Source organism: Colletotrichum fructicola (genome assembly GCF_000319635.2).
Source record: "Colletotrichum fructicola Nara gc5 chromosome Unknown KSG_Nara_v1_contig09, whole genome shotgun sequence".
In the NCBI taxonomy this organism is placed as follows: Eukaryota; Fungi; Ascomycota; class Sordariomycetes; order Glomerellales; family Glomerellaceae; genus Colletotrichum; species Colletotrichum fructicola.
Window position 1 is genome coordinate 1,177,240 of NW_027094059.1, and position 16,425 is coordinate 1,193,664.

The 16,425-nt window shown below is 48.1% G+C and overlaps 5 protein-coding genes across 5 annotated transcripts; 3 read left to right on the plus strand and 2 right to left on the minus strand.

The window, feature by feature from the left end:
* Positions 1–5,140: 5,140 nt before the first annotated feature.
* Positions 5,141–6,124, plus strand: menH (putative 2-succinyl-6-hydroxy-2,4-cyclohexadiene-1-carboxylate synthase; the record flags this gene model as incomplete). The annotated part of the gene is made up of 1 exon (XM_032029493.1): positions 5,141–6,124. The coding sequence occupies one exon, from the start codon at positions 5,141–5,143 to the stop codon at positions 6,122–6,124; it is 984 nt and encodes a 327-aa protein (XP_031890990.1).
* A 241-nt stretch (positions 6,125–6,365) lies between these two features.
* Positions 6,366–8,053, minus strand: CGGC5_v014622 (putative transporter; the record flags this gene model as incomplete). Its single annotated transcript, XM_032029494.1, has 3 exons — positions 6,366–6,731; positions 6,785–7,738; positions 7,793–8,053. The coding sequence occupies 3 exons, from the start codon at positions 8,051–8,053 to the stop codon at positions 6,366–6,368; spliced, it is 1,581 nt and encodes a 526-aa protein (XP_031890991.1).
* A 1,447-nt stretch (positions 8,054–9,500) lies between these two features.
* CGGC5_v014623 (putative transcriptional regulatory protein) lies at positions 9,501–11,144 on the plus strand (the record flags this gene model as incomplete). The annotated part of the gene is made up of 3 exons (XM_032029495.1): positions 9,501–9,652; positions 9,815–10,252; positions 10,310–11,144. 3 exons carry the CDS (start codon positions 9,501–9,503, stop codon positions 11,142–11,144), a joined length of 1,425 nt encoding a protein of 474 aa, XP_031890988.1.
* Positions 11,145–11,391: 247 nt separating this feature from the next.
* On the minus strand, positions 11,392–13,289 carry LIP2-1-1 (Lipase 2; the record flags this gene model as incomplete). Its single annotated transcript, XM_032029496.1, has 3 exons — positions 11,392–12,432; positions 12,481–12,898; positions 12,958–13,289. The coding sequence occupies 3 exons, from the start codon at positions 13,287–13,289 to the stop codon at positions 11,392–11,394; spliced, it is 1,791 nt and encodes a 596-aa protein (XP_031890989.1).
* A 1,435-nt stretch (positions 13,290–14,724) lies between these two features.
* Positions 14,725–16,402, plus strand: sdnJ-1 (Glycosyltransferase sdnJ; the record flags this gene model as incomplete). Its single annotated transcript, XM_032029497.1, has 3 exons — positions 14,725–15,371; positions 15,435–16,067; positions 16,126–16,402. The coding sequence occupies 3 exons, from the start codon at positions 14,725–14,727 to the stop codon at positions 16,400–16,402; spliced, it is 1,557 nt and encodes a 518-aa protein (XP_031890996.1).
* Positions 16,403–16,425: the final 23 nt, after the last annotated feature.

The following is a 16,425-nucleotide window of genomic DNA, read 5'->3' on the forward strand; positions in this document are numbered from 1 at the left end:
CAAATTTGTTTGCTTCGACGACGTGTAGTGTTTAATTCTCCCGGCAGTCAATCGGTCGGCCCCACATCTCCGCATTTCCTTGTCCGGGACTTCTTCCGATGCGTTCCCAGTGTTGAAAGGATGGGCAGCTTACTTCTCCTAGACAGTCTGGTTTTGCACTCTTTCTTTGCATATTGATTTACTTCTGGTTTCAGACCATGTTGATCAAGGAAACGTATAGCTATATCAAGGATCCTTTAATGCCTACCTTACCTTAGTGAAGGTGTGGATCCTATTAATAAGGGTCTGCGTGAAGTGGCTTAATTAATCTAACTATAAGTACTAGGCGTAGCTAGCTATAAAGTAGTATAACTAATCCTTTATATAAAGGTAGGATTTAGGCTAGGATTTAAGCTTTAAGCTTAAGTTTAGCTAACTACTATTTTATACCTCTTTTTTAGCTAATATTTCTAATACTCTAAGTAAAGCTAACGTTAACTTAATCTCTTATTAACTATTTTTTATATAGTTATTTTAACTATAAAATTAATAAAAAAATTAAAAAGATTTAATTAAAATAATCTTCTTTTAGTAAAACTAAAAAAAAAAGTTAGATTATTAATTAAAGATAACTTATATTAATTTATTTAGTTAATTTAGTAATTTAAAAGAGGTTTAAATAATAGTTATAAGTAATTATTAACGTAAATGATAAGCGAGCCGAACAGACAAGCGAGCCGAACACCCAACCGCAACCACATTATAAATATAATCATCAAATAACCACAAATATAACTTCGAGCGTAGTCAATTTCCGCGAGTTAGGCGTGGTGTCGCGTCGTGATGATCTTCCCTTCAATCGATCGTATAACGTTGTATCTGGGACTGAGTAGATCCGGGCAGCCTCTCGGATACTGAGACTTGGTGTGTTTTTGATAGCTTGGACTGCTAGGACCACTTGAGCTTCTTTTTGTGTTGATGCCATTGTTATTGTGGGATTGACGTGTGGTAGAAGTAAGAAGATGCTGTGGTTGCGGTTGGGTGTTCGGCTCGCTTGTCTGTTCGGCTCGCTTATCATTTACGTTAACTATAATAATTATTAAATAATTATTAATTTTAATAATTTAAAAGTTAAAAAGATTTTATAAATATTATTATTATTATAATAGCTATAATCTCTACTTAGAAGTATTATTTTTAATAACTTAGTAATTTATTAATTACTTTTTAGTAATTATTAAACTATAAAGTTAGAGTTTTAATAACTATTTGTCACGGGCTAGAGCCCGGATTGATATCTCCGGCTGCGCCGGAGCAGTTACCGAGATCCGGCTCCGTTGGACCCACTATTCTGCCGCAGTACGCCGCCTAACCCGGCCTGCTTCACCGCTGTTAGGTGCCTATCCCTGTAAAGTCCTTTCTTCCTTCTTCAGCTTAGAATAGTCAATCGACGGCACCTCTACGTTGAACAAGCCTAGGGGCCAGCCCCTTACACTATTTAAGAATAATTTTACTATTTAGTAAATAGATTTAGGTATTTAGAAAGTTTATAACTTATATAAAGTAGCTTAATTAATCTAGTTATAAACGTTAAGTATAGCTAGCTATAAAGTAGTATAGCTAATCCCTTATATAAAGGTAGGATTTAGGCTAAGATTTAGGCCTTAGGCTTAGGCCTAGCTAACTACTATCTCGCAGGGTCTTAGCGTCTCCACCTCTACGCCCTAGCGCTAACATCTAGAGTCTTTATTTTCAACACCAGAAAAGCCGCATTACAACTGGAGCCACATTACTATTTATCACATATCCCTAACTCAACATATAGAGGCACCTAGTGTCAGGTGCCCTCCTGCCTATAGGGCCTTCTCTAGCCTACACTACTAGCAGCCACTTTCTTCTATAGACACTAACAAACCCTTAATTCACTACTTACTTCTATAGCCTCTATAGGTTATAAGCCTACGCCTACTCTGCTGCTATTAAAGCTATTTAGAGTTAATTTTTTCACTCTTTTCTTTTTTACCTATATAATAACCTTTTGATTAATTATTAATAACGCGCACGTAGCGCTGCAATTAACCTTAAAAACAGTAAATTTCATACCTCTAATATAACCGCTACCCACAATAATCAACCGCTTTACCTAATTAGGCTAAGTAGCAACCACCTATAATAAGGATTTTTTCAGCCTAAGTTAACTTTCTGCTAACTTTACCCTCATACTACCTCTATAATAGGGAAAATTTAACCTTCTCAACCCTACCTACCTACTTTTTATAATAAGGATCCCTTATAATAATAGCCTCTACTCCTTCACGCCTTAATAGCTTTCTAATCCTCCTAAGTGAGAAGAACTACTGCTATTAGATTTTAGCTGTTAAGGCCTTTCTTAATAAGGAGGATATCTGTTACGGTCAGCTATCCGACAGTAGGGTCTGCTAACAGAAGCTGGGGATTGACACGTTATAACAGTTCACTGAGGTCGTGGTCTGAGTCGTAGGTCGTAGGCTGATAGTAGATCGGTCGTCAGAGGCTAAGGTGATCAGTCTTAGGCTCAACAAGTAATTCGCAGTGAAGGTAAGCTGAGAGTATCCGTGAGGATGAATACTAAGTTGATTGCTGAAGAGCTATGGAAGTCTGACCATGAGCCAGGCTCAGGGTCATACTATATATATAAGTCTTATATGAACAGTTCTGCTTGTTCATGAGCGCTGTGCCCCTTGTCACTATGAGCGCTCATTCTAGAGTGGGATGAGCGCTCATTCTAGTCTCCACTGAGCGCTCATTGTGGGTCCCTTATCTATGCTCATTCCTTATCATCACGTGACCTATACCATAGTTCTTCCGTTCCTGAGTGAGTCCCTGTTGTTCCCGTGATCCTGCAGAGTACAAATGTCCTGTCCTAGCCGCCCGACGCCCGAGTGGGTTGCGGTTAACTGTTATCCATGCATAACGGGTCGTAACAATATCCTTACTTATACTAAGAAGGATATTACTAGACCTACTACTACTAATACTTAAGAGAAGTAGCATAAGGGCTACACCTCTACTTATAGTATCCTTATTAATAGTATTAGCTCTATCCTACTACATCTTAAGGGTACTAGCTAGGACCCTGCTGTTAATAGCTGATAACTTTATAAGCTTATAAGTAAGATTAAAGCTCTTATACCTAAAGTCTCTAGTAATACTATTACTAACCTTATTTATAACTATACTTAACTTAATATCTATAATACTAAAGATCTCTTTAAATATCTTAAATCTTTTTATACTATAAACTACTATATTAGTAACCTTATTACTAACTATAAGCTACTTTACTTCTACTTCCTATTAAACTTAATTTATAGTAATAACGCCTTATTAGCACTTTATAATAAGTACTCTACTATTAACCCTAAAGAGGTAAAGCTTTAAAACCTCCTTAATAATATATACTATAAGGCTAACACTATTAAGTTAGCTAATAAGTATAGCCTCTCTAGCATTAAGAGTAATAACCTATATAAGGACTATAATAATATTAACTATAATAAGTATCCTCATTATAGCTATACTACCTACTTAGCTAGTCAATACTACTTTACCTACTTAGAACTTATCTTTCTTACTTATCCTCACTACGTAAGCCTATTAGAGAAGGCTAACTACTATGTTACGGTCAGCTATCCGACAGTAGGGTCTGCTAACAGAAGCTGGGGATTGACACGTTATAACAGTACACTGAGGTCGTGGTCTGAGTCGTAGGTCGTAGGCTGATAGTAGATCGGTCGTCAGAGGCTAAGGTGATCAGTCTTAGGCTCAACAAGTAATTCGCAGTGAAGGTAAGCTGAGAGTATCCGTGAGGATGAATACTAAGTTGATTGCTGAAGAGCTATGGAAGTCTGACCATGAGCCAGGCTCAGGTCATACTATATACAAGTCCTGAACAGTACCTCTTGTCCTTTTTACCGTTCTTTGTTCTGACGGAGCCCGTCTCTGTGAAGTACGGCCTCCGTATCCTTGGCGTACGGATCTAATCTCTTATCTTATCGTCACGTGACTTTGTGCCATAGTTCTTCCGTTCCGATTGAGTCCCTGTTGTTCCCGTGATCCTGCAGAACAAATGTCCTGTCCTAGCCGCCCGATGCCCAAGTGGGTCGGTCAACTGTTATCCATGCATAACGGGTCGTAACATACTACTCCTATACTAATACCTACTATAATCTTAGCGCTACTACTAACAGTAGCTATAGTAGTAGTAATACCTCTATCTTTATTAAGGGTGCTTCTAGTATTCTCAGCAGATCAGCACTTTAAGGGGAGGATATAGCTAGCACTAGAGAAGGATTAATCTAGGCTAATAGACTAATAAGATGTTACGGTCAGCTATCCGACAGTAGAGTCTGCTAACAGAAGCTGGGGATTGAGACGTAATAACAGTACACTTGGTCGTGGTCTGGGTCGTAGGTTGTAGGCTAACAGTAGATCAGATCTTCAGAGGCTAAGGTGATCAGTCTTAGACTCAACAAGTAATTCGCAGTGAAGGTAAGCTGAGAGTATCCTGAGGATGAATACTAAGTTGATTGCTGAAGAGCTATGGAAGTCTGACCATGAGCCAGGCTCAGGGTCATACTATATACAAGTCTAATTCCGAACATGTTCCTTTGTACCTTGGGTCGATCTGGATCATTCTGATCCAGAATGATCGTTCGGCCCCCAAGTCGTGTTGGATCATATTGATCCAATTTGATCGTTATCTTATCGTCACGTGACTTGGACCATAGTTCTTCCGTTTACCGAGTGAGTCCCTGTTGTTCCCGTGATCCTGCAGTACAAATGTCCTGTCCTAGCCGCCCGACGCCCGAGTGGGTCGGTTAACTGTTATCCATGCATAACGGGTCGTAACATAAGAAGCTAAGGATTATCTAGAGTTTAACTAAGTTATTTAATACTTCAAAAACTCAACAGATTTAAGCGTTTTAGAGGCTTCTTTTTTCTTATACGATACCTAACTGCCAGGCTTATTAGGCCTGAGGGGAGGTGTGGAGGCACCTGGTGCCAGGTGCCCTCCTGCCCATATAGGGCCTTCTCCAGCCCACACTACTGGCAGCCACTTTCTTCCATAGACACCAACAGACCCTCGATTCACCACTCACTTCTGTGGCCTCTATACAACATGTCTAATAGCTCCGAATTTCTCGTTCTTCCCCGCCCGGGCGGGGCGACCACCACCTCGAAAGCCCCGATACAGGGGCCCTCCGAAGCGGCCTTCACGGAGACTTTCGGTGCGCTCCTACCGCCGGCCAAGTTCCTGAAGACTGCCACTGGTAAAGCCGCATACTATGAGATGCCCCCCTCATCAGATGACGAGGGCTCATCTACGCCCGAGCGAGTCCTGTTCATTCACGGCGTGCAAACTCCGGCCCTTGGCATGCTTCCTCTCGCCCGCAGCCTTCATGGATCGTTCCCGGGCTCGCATTTCGTCCTGGTTGACCTCTGGGGTCACGGACTGAGCGACACGCCCGTTGTCCCGCATGAAGCGAGCCTGTTCCACCAACTCATTGACGATTTGCTGGATCATTTAAGTTGGCCCTCCGCACACATTGTAGGCTTCTCCTTCGGCGCCTCATTGACGGCTGGATATACTGCATCAAGAGCGGCACGAGTGCAGAGTTTCACTCTCGTTGCGCCGGCTGGTCTACTTCATGCTGCCAACTTCACAGCGGAGGAACAACAATATTTGAGCAAGGACAATTCTGATGAGGCTGGTGCGCGGAAATTTGTGCTGGGATTCCTCGAAGGTGGCGAGCTGCTTGTGCCCGCAGACTGGAAGGACAGGGTGGCCATGGGCGAAGTTGTTGCTGAGGCAGTGAGAGAGTGGCAGATGCGTGAGCATCCCGGTCACACCGCTTCCGTAATTGCGATCTTCAGAGATGGTCATGTCTTGGACAACGACGCTGCGTTTGCCAAAGCAGTCGAGACGAAAATCCCGTCGCTTGCGGTCTTGGGCGGACTGGATGATCTGTGCAGCGAAAGCCAGCTTACCGAGCTTGGGTTCACAAATGTTTCTGTTGTTCCCAAGGTTGGACACGGTGTAGTAAGAGAAAGAGTCCCGGAAGTTGCGAGCCTCATTAGTGGATTTTGGGCCAAGCTTGGGTAAGCTGCCTGCTATTAATTAAAGTGGCTTATGTCAATCCGAGCCGAATTTGAGTCTCTTTGTTAATTTCGTATACGATTGAGTCGAAACTCTCTTGTGTCGGGGACCATTCGGTCGCAGCAGTGCCCCTGAGTAAACACTCAAACGCTGAAATTGACGCAATATTGGAATAGTTGCATGCCCACGGCATTGGTTATTATCAAGTATCAAAGTCGCTTGCTATCAAACTCATGTTGTCAGGTTTCTAGTAGGAGTACCTGAACTTCCTGTTCTCGAAGTCCGTCAAATCCATCAAGACTTCATCATCCTCCTCCGCGGCATCGTGTCCACTGGCCGCCGCTTCGGCATCTCGCTTTGCGTTGCGGCGCTTCAACAGGATGCGAATCGCAATAGCAATAATGACCTGACCGGCAGTGCAACCCATGATAACCTTGCAGCCAGTGCCGTAAATGGGGGCTTCTGACGCAAGGAAGGCCTGAGGTCCGATGATATTTCCTACGCAGTATGCCAGAAAGACGAAAGCAGTGGATGTGACACGTTTCGTGTATCCTGCAACGTTAGCAGCCGGCATCTGCAGGGCAACGACGAGGGCGCCGACGAAGGAAGGGCTCTGTTTCAAAGGCTTAGCCAATAGTTTCATATCATAATCCTTGATTAACTTACGATGTAGTAGGCCATCAACAGGCCGTTCTTGTTGTCTCTGTCCAGCTTCAAGAAGAGGGAAACAGCAATGAGTGTGGGCAATACCCAGGTCATCATGACAATTGTGCGGAAGTTCTTGAACTTCGATGCACAGAAAGGTCCGGTGAAAATGAAGAAGGCGACCCAAGCACCATACGGAATACCATAGGCAGTAGTCAAGAGAGCATCCTTGGTAAAGCCCTTGACGATCAGTTTTCCGAAGTTGGCAATACCTCCGTTGACAATTTCGTTGAGTAGGGTGTAGAAGAACAACAACCAAATCTGGATATCCTTGAAGGCCTCCTTGATCTGTGCCGGCTTGATCTTGCTGCTGAAGACACCGGTTTTGTTGCTCTGGCTCCGAGCAATCAGCAGAGCCTTTTGCTCCACCGTGTAGCGCTTGGCGGTGAGAATGTTGTTGGGGAGGAAGAAGAAAAGGACAACGCCCCAGATGACCGTCATACCACCGCAGATGATGAAGATGATTCTCCAGACATCCCATCCGTCGGCCTGACCAACGCCGTAGAACAAGATGCCACCGACCATGGAACCGATGCCGTTGAAGCAGTAAAATGCTCCGGCTCGCACAGGTGCCTCTTTTCGGGTGTACCACATGCTAGTGACAAGCATGAAAGCTGGTGTAATGACAGCCTCAAACATGCCCAACAGAAATCGGCAGACCGCGAGGCCGGCAAAACTGTGAGATGCGGCGGTGCATGTCAGAACAATGCCCCAGCAAGTGACGAAGACGCTAACGACGGTGCCAGTAGGAAAATGCTGAGCGAGGTAGCTGGCCGGCCATTCTGCGAGAAGGTACGCGAAGTAGAAGATGCTGGCAAGCCATGAGTACTGGCTCTGAGATGTGTTTGTTGTCTCGAAGAGGTCGAAGACGGCGCCGTAGCTTAGTGCCTGCTTGTCGATGTATTGCAAGAAGTACTGAGGGATGATTAGTTGACTGTGCAAAGCAGTACGTAATACAATTGAACCTACTGTTCCCATAAGCAAAGGAAGAAGGGTCAGATCAATGTGCCGAACGAGCTTCTTTTGAGCGGCCTCATCCTCAAGGAGCTCCTTGAGCCGGGAGTGGGGGATGCCATTCTGCTGCAGGAAAACCTCGGCCTCATCGAGGAGCTCGACTTGACCGGTCTTGAGCTCCTCGCCGACACTAGCCGCGATGGATGGTGCCTTCTCCGCAATTTCAGGGTCCTTGGGCTTCGGCTGCCCTTCGTTCATAGACGATTCGATGGCCATTGTGGAGTCCGGGGAAGTCTGACCAGCCTGGCGGGTCGTATCTTACTCCTAGAGGTGATGTGCTCGAGCACGCGATTGAAGGAAGTGGATGCAACTCGGCCTAGTGAAAGGGAGTTGCTATTATTGCTAGTTTTGGTTGCAAATGGCAAGATGCAGCAATGTTGTTGGAGTTGTTGAGCTCTCGGACAAGGGCGAGTTGTCGACACTTTTCCGCAGCGGAAAACTGCCAGGTTGCGGTGGTCTTTTTATTCATTGTCATTACAAGGGGCAAATGATACCCGGTGGTGGCACTGATAGCGCCTACGACTCGTTGACCAACTCGATAAGATACATGCCGATAGGCGCTGACTACTGAAGACTTGGGTCCCAGACGGCATAGGCTGCAGATAACATGTCAGGCGATAACTTCCAGCCAAGCCAGCGTGCTATCCCAGTAACAGGATCCATAACTTGATAAGGAACCGAAGACTGCAAGACGCTTCCCCGCGTCGGGATGGGGCCTACATGCCGCTGGGTTCATTAACGTGGAGAGCGGGTGGAGTTACCGTGGGCACTGTGCGGCATCGGTAAACCGAATGGCCCCGGAGTCCAGATTTGACCGCCGAAGTGCTGAATCTGTTGCTGGAAACGACAAAGTGGAGTCTTCTCGGTGAACCTCCGCCTTATCAGCTTGCGCGTTGACTAACAGAGATATGAGCACTAGCGTCTTTGATCGGGATTAAGCCATGATAATGGTTGTGGAGCTTTCCGCGGGGAAATATCAACAACGCAACTCCCACTCAACCTTTGCCCGAGTCATCAGCCGATATCCGGACTCCGCAACCACAGAACAGAGCTCAGACACGGACAACTCAGACACTGGAAGGGCAGAATGTCTACAGCATCAGGAGACCAACCGACGCCCCGGCCGTACCGGTCCCATTTGCGCCCAGCATGCTTGCAGTGCCGGCGCCGCAAGTCGCGATGCCAGCAGCAGGAGGGGATTAGCTCTTCGACGTGTCAAATGTGCCATGTCTACGGCACTGACTGCGAATTTCCGCCGTCGCCTCGAAGCGCTGGGCGCGCGCCGTTGAACCCCGGGAAAGTCCAGAAATCGTACCCTACCCCCCAGTCCAACATGCCATGTCGAAGGGAACCTCTCGCTGTCGCAGCAGCTAAGGCACCCCAGAGCAGCATACATGTGAGGACCACCTCCACGTCTCCACCGACGAGCACGACATCAGCACCGGGTCCCAAAGCTGTGCTGAGCCCGCATAATCCGCACTTGATGCTGGCTTTGGACAGTCCTGAAGATGAAGACAACTCGCACATCATTGGTCCAGCGGTTACAAACGACACGCAAGTGCTAGCAGATTACCTGAGCTCGGAACCTAGCATTCATGAAAGGATGATCAGGGTGGTGAAGCCAAGGCTGGGATCGCAAGTGGGACAAACGCCGCGTTCATCAATGGACTTGTCCGGTGGAATTCGGAAGCCTGTTATCTTCACCGCAGTCCGGAAGCGGCCTTTCGGTCTCTCGCCCCGGCAAACGGCGCCGTTGCAGAAGTATCAGATTGTGGAGAAGATGCTAGAGCCGTGGACATCGACACTTATTGATCTGTAAGTTGAAGACGTTTCTTTTTTCGCAGGCCAGGAGAGCAACCCCTGCTGATATTGGGGGCTGGACTATGGAAGCTCGTCCCCACATCAGAGGATTCTTGGCAAAGCATGTCTTTATCATGCGTTAAACATCAAACCACAATGCTAACGGCTGTGGCGTAGATACTTCCAAAAAGTCAACATCTGCTTTCCGCTTCTAGATGAAGTGTCCTTCAAGCACCAGTTTCAAACCGCTAGAGACAGGATATCACCGGCCTTGTTGTCAGTTCTCTATGCTCACTCGATGATCTTTTGGAAGAATTGTCCAGACTTGCCATCGGAATATTGCCCTGATTCCCGGTTCATATGGAACCAAGCAACCGAGACGCTCTTTTCGGAGCTGCACATTTCACCTGGGATCTCCACAATTATCGCTATCATTCTCAATGTCGGGGGCAGGCCAACCACATCTATGATCATGAACGAGATCCAGCTTGGTGCTGCTGTTTCATTGGCACAGTCGTTGGGTCTCAATCGCGATCCAACCGACTGGAATATCTCTATCCCTGAGAAGTGTTTGAGAATGAAGATATGGTGGGCCTTGGTGGTTCATGATAAATGGTGAGACTTTTTCTAAACAAGGTACTGATGGTCAATGGCTAATACGATGTTTAACAGGCTTAGTCTGGCTTACGGCACACCGCCTCAAATCAAACGCTTCCAGTATGATGTTCCAGATCCCACACTGGAGTTTCTCACAAGCAAAGACGCAAGCGATGCGCAAAACGGAGCTGCTTCAGTTTTCATAGCTCTCGTTACCTTGACAGGCGTTCTCGACAAGTACCTCGAATTCGTATACGACCTCAACCAGGATCGTGACCAAGATAACGGTCAGACGTCTCTCGGGCTAGAACTCAGTCTTGGCCAATGGGAAGATTCTCTGAGCGACGACGTGAGAAGAATCATTACCCGCGGCAACAACCTGCACATCCCCGGCGCGGCAAACCTCCGGCTAGCTTATCTATCAACCAAGCTCCTCCGCAGAAGGATTGAGCTCGACATTGAGAAGCAAGAAGATGCAGCCCTCGGCGACGCACTTACCAACCGGTACATCCAAGTTCGCCGAGCTGCCGAGGAGATCGTTCTTCTCGTCCAGGAGTTGGAAGAGATCCACCTCAGCGACTTTTGGTTGCCCGTCAGCGCGTTCGCGTTCACCTCGGCGATCACGTTCCTATTACGATGCGCGCTAGAAACAGAGAACACGGCGGCTGGCCTGGCTCAAAGCGCGTCTTTGAGGCTGGCGAACAATCTGATTGATTCATTACAGTCGCATCAGCAGAAGTCGGGTTGGGACCTGGGAGACCTCTGTTTGGCGCAGTACGCCGAGGTTGTCGAGAAGTTGATGACGGCGGACAGTCCCTCTGCGACTGTGCCGGAGTTTCAGCAGTTGATGATGTCGTCAGAAGTTCCGATTATTGATGAGCTTTTCCCGAACTTGTGGGATATGTTTTGATGCGCTTTGAGAACGAAGATACGTTTCATGTACAACTAGAATACGAATAATGACCCATGTTTCCCTATCACTTGTCAAAATCGGAGTAGATGTGCAAGCTGGGAGAGTGTATCTAGAACGAGTGGCAAGGGGTCATGAGCAGCAAAAGGTTTACTTGACAATTGAAATCTTTATCAGGCCATCGCTATGTAAAGAACTATTCATCTGAACAAGCGCGTCAGGAGAATTCGTGGCACGTTTCTTGCACTCAATCCCCGAAGTTTTCCGTCTGCTTCCACCAGAAGTTACACTCCTTCTCTGCCCATTTGTAATCTACGAAATAAGCGGAGGTTCCCAAACTAGAGCCACCAGCACGCTCATCGTTGCCCTCGCCAAAGATCATCGTCTTTCCAGCCTCTTTTCCCTTGTTGCCAGCAAAAGGCAACCACTCAGGACGCTCCTCGAATTTGCCCTTAATCTTATTGGGGTCCCCGTGCACGATGAACGATGTGGCATATGCATGCATCAAGCCGGCAATCTCGTCTTGCTTGGGCGAGATAGACCGCACTTCGGCGTTGTAAGTCTGATACCGCATCTGATCACCGTGGTTGGCCCCATAAAGAGCAGTCTTGTTGAGAGCCCAATGATAGAGGTATACCGGGGGATCCTCAGGAGATTTGCTTCCCCAAATCGCAGTCTGCCGGACAGGGCAGGTGTATGCGTAGTGTCCGTAGGCAGCTTCGGCACGCTTGTATTGCGCACCGATATTAAGCGGGCGGGTCTCGACATACTCTGAGTCCGGGTACTTGGAAGGATCAGGGTAGAGCTTGTTCAGCTCAGCCAGCTCCTTCTGTGAAAGCTGCGGGAGGAGAGTGCGAAAGAAGTCTGTGAAATCATCAGGTGAAGATGCTGCCTTGGGGACGTACATCGCGCCCTCGTTGTGAGCAGATCCAGTAAAGATAGGGACCTTGTTCCACTTCCCAGACTTCCAGGCATCAATGGGACGCCGAGAGATGATTTCACCGTCGAGGACAGGTTGCCAAGCCCATCGAACAGACGGATTGGATTCCTCGTAAACCTTTTGGCCCGATTCAATGATTGTCGAAGAGGGCAGCGCGCGAAGGCACGGAAGAATCTCATGCTCGGGGCGGTTGTTGCAGCCAGTGAGCCCGAGAAACTCCCGAAAATGAGCCTCGTTGAGCTTCGACTCGGGTGGGTGAACTACTCGGGCAGTGTGACCGCCGGAATCCATGATGGCCTTGTGGAAAAGCTTCTTCTTCTGGTTGATGTCCATGACCAGATGACCAATCTACACATCGATTAGTAGGAAACCTTTTCCATAATCAAGGCAGCTTACACCGTGAGCAGCAGCAGATAGTCCCATGATGGTTACATCATCAGGGTCACCGCCAAAAGCAGCGATGTTCTTCTGAACCCACTCTAAGGCCACATACATGTCCTTGAGGCCCAGGTTCAAGACACCTTCTTTTTTGGTTAGTGCTGTGTTCATGCCACCCGCAACACCAATGCGATACTGCATCGAGACACCAATCCAAGGCTCTTCAGACCAAGCCAGCATCGATGGCGTGTTGTGCATCCGAGCTGCTCCGCGGTTGAATGCACCCCCAGGGATCATCACCGCGACAGGAAGCTTCTTATCGCTGGCCGTATGGCCTTTCGGACGATATACATTGATAGTCAGGCAATCTTCACTCTCCCAGTCCGGGCCCAGCCATTCGTCATCGGTGAAGGGAACGAGCTGCTTTCCAGGGCATCTAGTCCCCTTTTTAGCTTATCAACTCATGACTGGTTTTATTTCTTGGCTCAAACCTACCTTGGACCCAATTCGAATGCCTCGAGTGTGCTGTTTCCAGCGGCTACAGGGACGGCATGACGGAATCGTAACTGTCCGATCGGTGGGAGTGCGTACGGGATTCCCATGAAGCCCTCCAGAGGCTCAGGAAACGTACCGTCCGTAACTAGCCTGCCAAGAATGGTGCCCTGGTTGATTGTGACCGACGCTGCCGGGCTGTACTTAGACTTCGTTGATTGACTGGCAGTCAGTCCCCCTGGCTGTCCAGACCAGAAGTAGGCCAAGACGCCGGCTGCGGCTAGGGGAAGGCCCAGACTCCATTGCCAACTTGGGTTATCCGTTCTTTTCGACATTTTCTCCCCGATTCGGAATACTGTTAGAATCGAGTAAGATGAAGCTCACAGCAGGATAAATCGGCAATGTAAATCTAAAGCTTCATGATATACGACACTCAATTGAGGCGTTGGGCACCGCTATCGCCGTCAGTGGGAGTTGATAACACTGGTTTCGCAGGGTTTTGGAGCGGCGAGTCAGGGGCTTTGCGGGCGCTCACACTGTTTTCCCACGGCTTACGGTGTCTCTCCCACCTCGCCGCGGCAAACTCAGGGGTCGGTTGCATTTTGCCGAACGAGCGCGCTATTCCCCGCTCTAGAAGGAAACATGGCACTGAATGCAGGAAAGTCAATGAAAACGTCTGGTGTTCAGTCACGGGTCATAAACTGAGGAGAACTTCATTGGGGCGACCTCAACAACATATGTAGAGAACCATTCGGTTTGCAGCACGATGATCTAATAGCAAATACAGACAAGCGTCTCCTCCTTCAATACCGCCGAATGCTTGAGATGTACTACATGTTGAAATGCTTTGGGTTTTCAACTTGCTGGTAGGCAGAGATGGCTCCAAATTCCAACTGAAAGGTCTTCAACGCGACAATCCGGCCGGCCGGATCCCGATGATCGACATCGGCCCCGCTGAGGAGGCCGGCACGGAAGCCTTCGTCAATCTCGGCGGGCAACAGAGACTAGCCGAAGATTGTTGTTTGAGGTCTCCCGGTGTCTAAGAAACACCCATAGAAATAAACCATCTAACTACCAAGGTTGTGCTTGTCATATTCCATTGGGCTGCAACTTTTCACCTGATGTCTTATCAATTCTTTTGGCGATGGTGCGGTCGTAGTTAAACGTCAATGTGTATACACGGAACTGCCCAGGTAGGTTTGAGAGCAGATCTGGAATTTATCCATGCCGGTATACCACGCGATTTGGAGGTATCGAAAATGTTCATATTTCAGATGCGCACGACTTTCCTTGAAGCCTACCGCCCCTCCGCTTGGCCATTTTCCCCTCTGGGTATGCGAGGTTTTAAGCGAAATCCTTCGTGCAAGATGCCGCACATAAGTCCCAAAACGAGGAGTCGTACGAGTACCAACTTTTGCGACGAATAGCCCATCAGCAAATCAGCGACGTTAATGGATCTCACGTCAGCCTGAATTATCCGGGAAAGCTCCCTGCGGCGCAGTAACGAGCTTCCACTTCCATGTTTATGCCTGACGAAACCCACGCCGGTGGCCGGATGCCAACGATGAGATTAAAACGCGCACATTTCGCCCCTAGCAATTACAGCACGCTATGTCGCCATTTGTCTCAAGGATGGGCAGTGCCTCGTCTCGATAGCGAGCATTGCCGTTGAGTCTGGCGAATACATGTAGACCATCTCCCCAAACCTCTTTCTAGCGTAATGATCCATCGCGTCGGCAATTCTTGACAAGCAACGAGTTCTTCCAAACCATGACCGACTGGAATCAAATCTATGCGGCGGCCTTTGTGGGCATTCTGGGGGGGCTCGTTTCCGTTCACCTCAAGACCTCCAAGCGCAAGCCTCGTACAGCAGTCAAGGGCAGGCCGGACACGATTCTCTTCGCAGTCAACACTGAATATGGTCTCTCGAACGTCCATCTCGCGACGATATTCTCGCTGCTCGAGAACCATCCCAACATTAAGATTCATATCGCTTCATTCCCCAGCTTCGCCTCCAAAGTCGATCGCATTCGCACGTACGCAGGCAGACAGAACTCCTCGTCGAGTGATGTGGTTTTTCATGAGCTACCTGGCCCTGAGTTCGGTCCTGCGACGATGATGCCATCTGAGATGATCATTAGGCCGCCTGGCATTCGTAGCATCGACACTGTGACGAAAGCAGTGCAGGTGTACCTTGCGCCCTGGACCGGAGAGGATCATTTACGAATGCACAATTTTGTGAGGGACCTCATCCGAGACCTGGATCCCGGTGTCGTTGTTCTTGATATCTTCCTGAGGCCCGCAATGGATGCGGCCAGGAGCGAGCGGAGGCTGCATGCTGTTCTGGCGCCGAATGTGCTCGCAGACATATTTGGATCAACACAGCCGTGGTTGAGTGGCCTTTGGAAGTTTCCAGCGTAAGGCTCTGTCTTGTCCTTGTCCTTTCAAATGACTTGCAAACTGACGAACAATACAAACAGCATGGGTTCCGCCCATACGTTTCCCATCCCCTGGAGTTCTATAACTTCCAACATCTACCAAGCTGCCTGCTTCCTCTATTCTATGACATTTTGCCCAGATCAGGCGTCAAAACAAAAGTTTTTGAACGATAATGGCCTACTCGATCCCATCTCTTACTTCAATTTTCATGACCCCCCTCTAGGCCATCTCATTTGTCAAGACACTCCTAACGCTTCTATCCCGCTGATCCGCACCCCTTCCAACGTAACAACGACAGGGCCTATTGCCATCTCGGTCGCCACAGCAGAAGAACAAGACCCAGAACTTGCCAAATGGTTGAGTAAAGCGCCGACGGTATTGATCAATCTTGGGAGTTTCTTCCGGTATGACGAGGAACGAGCTAGGGCAATGGCCAGGTCGTTGAAGGTTGTTTTGGGGAGGACTGAAGTACAGGTTCTATGGAAGATCATGCCGAATACCGAACCCGTGCTCGAAGACGGTGTTTGGATGCCTTTGGTCGAGGATCATGTGAAATCGGGTAGGCTGAGAGTAGAGAAATGGCTTTCTGCTGATCCTTTGAGTCTACTGGAGACTGGCCATGTCGTTCTCTCTGTGCACCATGGGGGAGCAAGCTCCTATCATGAGGCTGTGTCGTATGTCTTCCGTTCGAATTTCGCTTCCATATGAAAAATTACTGACCTGTGAATGCAGAGCTGGAGTAGCACACCTTGTTGTGCCTGCCTGGCTGGATTGCTACAACTATGCAGCCCTTGCAGAGAGTTTCAAACTTGGCGTAAGAGGGAATGATAAGGCTGCCCCTGGCATTTCTCAAGATGAACTGACTGAGGCATTCTTGACGATGCTTGATGGTGGCCCCTCCTGCATAGAGATGCGGACCAATGCCAAGCGTCTGGCGAAGTCCATTGTCCGGCCGGGAAGAGACGTGGCTGCTAATAAAATCGCGGAACTAGCAGCCGGTGGCCATTGAATGGAGTACTTGGAACTCGACAC